Source organism: Euprymna scolopes, chromosome 10 (genome assembly GCF_053919585.1).
Source record: "Euprymna scolopes isolate OS-2025 chromosome 10, ASM5391958v1, whole genome shotgun sequence".
In the NCBI taxonomy this organism is placed as follows: Eukaryota; Metazoa; Mollusca; class Cephalopoda; order Sepiida; family Sepiolidae; genus Euprymna; species Euprymna scolopes.
Window position 1 is genome coordinate 55,228,691 of NC_136491.1, and position 7,142 is coordinate 55,235,832.

Genomic DNA, 7,142 nt, shown 5'->3' on the forward strand with positions numbered 1-7,142 from the left:
TGCGTGCGCTTGAGTGTATGAAGTGATACAGTTTACGAGGTATATGTATATATAATTTTTTTTCCAAATTAAAATGTTAACAAATATCACAGCCTTAAAAAACGCAAATATAATTTATCTGACCATAAGAGAATAAATGAAAACAATTCCATGCTGTCACCTCTTTCATTTCATTAAAACATTTAATGCAATTAATCAATTATATGCAAACATCTCTTATTATTTTTAGTTTTGTATGAACGCGTAAATACATATTTATTGTGTGCTAATAGTTATTTAGAAACTAAAGAGGAATAGATAGGTTTTCAGAGTTACATATTTAGAGTTACATTGTTAGATGTCCTTCTCAAAACTATGATAGACAGTTTTTGTATTTGGTCGGTCCAATATGATGTGCCGTCTTGAGGAGCAATACTGCTCCCCATTGGGGAGGTTACAATCCCCGATAAATCCCGAGTAAGACCGGGTAAATATGCTGAGATTGTCCGTTAAACGTTAATTGAACCCCAGACAGCGACAGATGACCTATAAAAAGTGACGAGTTTATTGCGTTTGATAAAATAAAGACATATATTTTTATTGCTTGGAACAATGACAGAAACAGATTTTTTTATTATTTAAAACAATGAAAGGAATGATAGAATAAGGAGTGATGACATCCGTCTGGCCTGAGGGACCCTAACCCTAACGCGTCTGGCCTGAGGGACCCTAACCCTAACCCTAACTCCGGCTCAAACTTTCTGGGTTTCTGAGTAGAGAAAATTGACAGATTTTGGCCCTTTGAGGTCGTGTGAAAAGGATTTCATTTTAGTCGCATATTTACAAACTGCGGACGAATTGCTGAAATGCACACACGAAAAATGTATCTGGGAATTTTGCAAGAAAGCGTTCCGGACCCTGATTAGTTTATCAGACCGCCAGACCCATCCCATCACCTTAATATAAGAGCGAGTACTCGGGTCGAACGAAAGTGATTTAAGCCAGTCTCGAGAGAAGCACACGCTCCCGGAGGACGTCGAACACCCCTCAATCTACCCTTACCGCCATCGTGAAAACGAAGATTTTGGGAATATTTTGATATTTTCTGGTGTATTCGAACTGAACTTTGTATATATGTGAAAGAAAAAAACTTGAACTTTCGTTAAATGAACTTTTTTCGTAGTTAGAAACCCTGAGCCTGTCTTTCTCTTTCTGACGTGCATGCGAAGCTATTTGCTTTTCTGTAGAAATCAATACGGAGCTGAGCCGCTGAGAAACCATGTGGGGACCTTCCAGGCAGAATAGGCAGACACGAACAAGGCCAGAGGTCAATTGCTGACCTGAGCAGTAGATCCTTTCACAGCAAAAACAATATCGTTTTATTACACACGTTATTTTATATATGATTTCTAAATTAATTCATTGATATATATATATATATATATATATATATATATATATATATATATATATATATATATATATATGTATGTATGTAGTAATCTCGTATATCATTTTGAAGTGCGTTTTTCTCTTTATCGAATCGTGTTGTTCGTGACCGCTCGTACTCTCTTCATATATTTTTTCTGGATTTTAGTCAGCATGGACAATTTAAAATCCGCACCATTTTATTTTCAAGTTCAAATTAGGCCGAAATCTGCCGAGATAGCTCATGATATCAATTATACGTTTAACCCAGGCACTACTAACGAACGTGTGACACATTTGTGCCTCGAGAAATTTCGCAATGGTGACGAGAGCCTCGAAAAGGAAGACGGTCACAGCCGGCGGACTGCGATTTATAACGAACATTTGAAAGTTTTAATTGGAGCCAATCCCCGCAAAACCACACGAGAAGTTCCTGTTGGACTCGACGTCGACCACTCAACAGTCTTTCGCCATATAAAAGCAAATAGGGAAGTCCAAAAAGTTTTATGAATTGATGCCACATAAATTGAGAGGTAATCAACAAAATTGTCGTTTTAAGAGTTCGTCTACGTTCCATTCTGCCCAGTAAACACGACCCATTTCTTCAGCGGATTGTGACGTGTGATGAGAAGTGGATCCTCTACGACAACCGGCGACGTTGAATGCAAAAACACTTCCCGAAGCCGAAATTGCACTAAACCAATTAATGGTGTCTGTTTGGTGGTCTTCGGCCGGTCACATCAATCACAGTTTCTTGAATCCGGGCGAAACGATTACGACGACAAATTGGCAAATGCACTAGTAGCTCCAACGTATGTTCCCAATTGGTCAATATCAACGGACAAATGCTCCTCGATGACAAAACTCGCGCGCATGTTGAGAAAATGGCCCTGCAAAAGCTGGAGGAATTGAGCTAAGAGATGCTGCCTCATCCGCCATATTCAACGGACGTCTCGCCCACAGATTATCGGGTTTTCAAGTATCTCACCAACTTCCTGGGCTAAAAATAATTCAAAAGCCGAGATGATACCGAATCGGCATTCAATGATTTCATCGCTTTCAGAACTCTTGAGTTCTATTGTAATGGGATAAATAAACGTATTTCTCGTTGGCAAAAATGTGTTGATTCTAATGGTTTTTATTTCGATGAATAAAGTTTATTATAAAAGGATTTATAATCTTTTAAAGTTGAACGCATAAAACGACATTATATTTGCACCAACCTTATATTTCCAGAATCTGGGATTTGAAAATATTGATTACATTGTGAATTATTATATTTACAAACAATATTTTAGACATGCTGTGGCATAGATGTGTGAAAATTCTGTTGTGCACAAACCCGATATATTCAAACAGTTCTTACATGTTTTTTTCCATATTTTATGGTATCTCCTGTAATTTCCTAGCATATATAACCGTTATTTTATGTTTGCTACACTTATTAAGCCATTTTAATTTCCTTGAAAAAATAAGATTGCCAATAGTTCTTCATCTAGATATAAATAGGTATTATCGAGTGATTTAAAAAAAAAATATTTAAAAAAAAAAATTCCAAAAAAGCTAATCTACATCGTGTTTCTATTGGAAACTTGCTGTAATTTTTAATGTTAAATAATTATAGCTCAATTGTAAAAAAATCTGTTACATAAATAGTAATACGTATCACATTATGAACCATGGATTTCCTGTTTCTATTTCTATGCGATATGAGTGAGTCTAGAATCGTATGACTTTGTGTATATATCTGATCTTATGATTGCATGATTTTCTCTTAATTCCTCTTTTATGTAAATAACCATTATTATTAAAGTGTGTTTGCTTACAGAAAAATCAACAAAATAATTATTTCGAAATAAATTCTATACATATATATTGTAATCTATTGGTTGTCAACCAGAATTCCCGAGTAAAATGATGTCTGAATCAGCATTAGGGGTAATATTGCTTTATAATAAGTTTTAGGAAACACCGACAAAATACTTTCTAAACAATTACCAGACTGAAAGAATAGCAAAGATTGATAAACCATCAGTCTTTACTTAATAGAAACACATATTCAGAATATCTTATTTGATTTACTATGGAAAATCTGTTGGCGTCTTTTATTTAATTTAATTCGTGCTTTTTTTCTATTTCCCAGGCAAACGCAAAAAGTCATGTTTACAGCAGATTCAACGTGTGCTTATCTTATTTCAATGATAGTGTAACTAAATTATACAAAAAAGTTTTAACTCTGAATTATTTATCAACATTCCGTTCTTTCATTTTCTATTTATTTTTTCACATATGTTGAATCCAATTAACATTTCATTTAATTGATTAGTGACTTCATGAATAAGCTTTGCAGTTTTTAAGGAAAATGTTTTATTGAGGAGGGAATGAGCATGTTCAAAACACAGTATTTTTTTCTTATTGACCAACTTTTTGAAATAACGATTTAATTAACCGAATCACGTGGACCGTAATCATGTGGCAGGTAATCGATCAAACGTGAGATTTTTATTAGAGGTGGAAGGGTAGTAGAAATTAGTTTCATTTCTCAAATTCGTTTTTCGTTCTTCACTCAAGAAAAACAATAAAAACGTACATTATCAACATAAAAAATTGGCTCTTCCGAAAAAAATTGTTTAAGCATTTATTATTTATTATTTTCGATCCATTAGAAAATTGGTTTAGTGTTGCATTAAAAAAGTAAATGCTAAGGCATATCTATCCGATCTTCAGTTGCAATTTGTGGATAAATGGGTTCATAATTCGTTTTATCTGTTCACCGGTGTGACACGTGACAAAGCGGAATTACAAATTTGCGTTATTTAAATTCTGTAGTAATAGGTTGTAAGAAAGTAAGATCGGATGTTAGTTTTAAAAGTTTCTTGTTTTGAAATTTTCTTGTTTAAAATTTTCTTGTTTTAACATTTTCTATATACAAACTAAATCTATATACAAAGGAAGGCCATCAACTGATGACATGGTGAAGTTAACGGGAAAGGACTATGATGAAAATTATATTTCACGGTAAATAAAAGAGACAGAAACTTCTCGAACCGTAATAAGAATTACGCTTTCTAATACGTTTAAATGTACTTGACGTTATTCTCATTGAGTTACATCATGCTAGCTATTTTCTGCAAATTCACAATGAGAAAAAGACGCCCCTTTGAAATGCGGCATGTCTAATCATTCATAAGTTGAAAGTAAATTGGAACAAAACGATTTCAAAACTGATTTACAAGGAATATCGACAGGTGCAGACTGCTGTATTGATGGCGAGTATTCGATAACGTAACCACTTAGTATAAACGACTCATTATCTCAGGGAGTTAAAGTGTGAAAAACAGTAATGGGTCGAGATGATTTCTTGCGAGGAACTAAGGAATTTTACGCTTAACAAGTGTACTTTTCTGTAGAATCAAATTTCATATGTAAATTTGATCAAATTTCCGAGTCGATAGAAGTATTGCCTAGTTCTACAAATACCCATGTATTAGTTAGAGGTCACATCGACTGAACAGTTGTAAGAATAAGATAAGAACAATAGTCCGAATACTTTAAATAATAGGAAAAGTCAGAAACATAGTCCCAAAAAGCAATTAACATAATAAATTATATCGTGACTTTTTAAATTATTTTCTCATAAGTTTTATTTCCATTGCTGAGAATTAAAAGTAGCATATTTCTCATAAGTAAAATGCATAATCTCTGGCGGAACATCAACTTTATTAATTTGCTATCTAAAACAATATGATATATTTCAGAACAAGAACTATAATAATTCTATCACAACAACCGTTATTACTACTAATAATGATAATGCTGATATCGGTATTCATACTACTACTCTTACACATATATATTAGTACGAATAAATTCACAAAAAACTGATAGTGCTAATAATATTACTAATAATACTCAATAAATATACAATGATTAATAATAATAACGATTGTAAAAATCCTTACGATATTACTATCGATATTACTAAATATTAGGACTCGTAAATGGACATTGGTCACGACAATTAAATAACACAAATTCCGTGGCAATATGTTATATTTGAAGTAAATTCATACAATAGTTAACTACTTTAAAAATCACCAAATATTTTTGAATTTGGGAAATGTTTGTAATTGTTGAACAACTATTGTTAAACATCCACAAAATCTTTAATTATCAGACGTTCAATAACTATGTCTATGCCTTTGTATAAAACCTGTCTAAGGAAAATATTAGGCACACTACGACGATTGACGCTTTGCATTTGTCTCACAGTATTCATAATAACAGTTGAGTATTCAAGGAGTTATCCTTTACATGAATATATGCACATCAATCCATCCATCCATCCATCCATAGCCTTGAGCGCCTGGATACGCATAGTCCATCTACAATTTTTGTAGATGCTTTTGTAGCGAGGAATTCTTTTTACAGAGTTAGGGTGCTGGCCCCACGCCCAACCATTCCAGAAGGTAATACAGCGCCTAGCCTTCCCAAATGGTCAACCGTCTGGTACTGGACACGCTCAACTTTGCTTACCTTCGGTGATCTGGCGAGAACCGGTGTGTCAACGTGAATGTGCCGTACAATATATGCACATATACATATATTATTTTATATGATGAATATTTTAATGCTTTTGTCATGTATAAATATGTAGTATAATCAATCCAGCAAATTATCCACGAATAGTAAAGCATTTTCTTGAACTCATTTTTGGGGGTTAAATTATGGTAGGTATATACTAGCACTTAAATGTCGAAAATATTAGAGAGAAGTAAATAGATTTCTGTTAAAATCTTTTAAAAAAACAGTCTTCAAGAATTTTTTGATTTAATTGTAAAATTGATTATATATTTAGTTTAAAACAATGAATAAACAATTTAATCTAGTTGCAGTTTCTTACGATTAACGTATGTATGTAAAAATCACTTCTATTTTCTTCCAGCGCACTGATCGACTTGTGAAAACCGTCGTTTTCTTTGCTAGTTAGGCTGAAAGAAGTGATTTCTCCTCGACAATAAATTAACTGCTGCTCCTAGGAATACGCACCTTTTTCCTTCATAACGTGCATATAAACCTTAGCAGTAAATGTGATGGAAAATAGGGTGTAATGAGTTTCGATAAACACTCGAGTACCTGAGCATACAGCAAAGTCCTGAACTTAACTATTTGCCCTTGATCTAGAAAATGGCGTGTACTATTAGGTGTATCAGAATGTGTGTAGGAATCTTTGACACCCCTAACACTAAACTGCGAATAAAATATAAAAATCTCGTAATTTCTCCGTTAAAAGTGGGTTATTTATTTTCTTTATGAATTATACTTCCACAATAAAATATTCAATTGTTTTAACAGTAATAGAAATGTGTTTTTTTAAAACAGTAATGAATTTTAGGAACTCAATATTTTTCAATTTTTAAACTTTAAAAATCTATCCAAATTTTTCTATTGATTCTATTTTTACGATATTTTCAGGGTCAATGTGTAATTTTATGTTCTTTCCAATAAACCGAATATACTATTTTAGACAAACGTTTTTTTAAATTCACGCCCCCCCCCATTTTCAAGTTTATTTTAAAAAGTAAATAATTAATTTACTCACCGAAAAGTAAATAATTAATTTACTCACAAATTGAAGAGAAAAGGTCAATAATAAATATATTCAAATTTAAAGAAAACAAACGTAGTGTTTTTTTTTTCAGAATTTTACCTGCAAAGTTTGAAGTTTAAAACCT

The 7,142-nt window shown here is 32.8% G+C and overlaps 1 protein-coding gene across 1 annotated transcript; it reads left to right on the plus strand.

Annotated features, from left to right (window-relative positions):
* Positions 1-1,581: 1,581 nt before the first annotated feature.
* LOC145286455 (histone-lysine N-methyltransferase SETMAR-like) lies at positions 1,582-1,917 on the plus strand. The gene has a single exon (XM_080135365.1). The coding sequence runs from the start codon at positions 1,582-1,584 to the stop codon at positions 1,915-1,917; it is 336 nt and encodes a 111-aa protein (XP_079991491.1).
* The last annotated feature ends 5,225 nt before the right edge of the window (positions 1,918-7,142 follow it).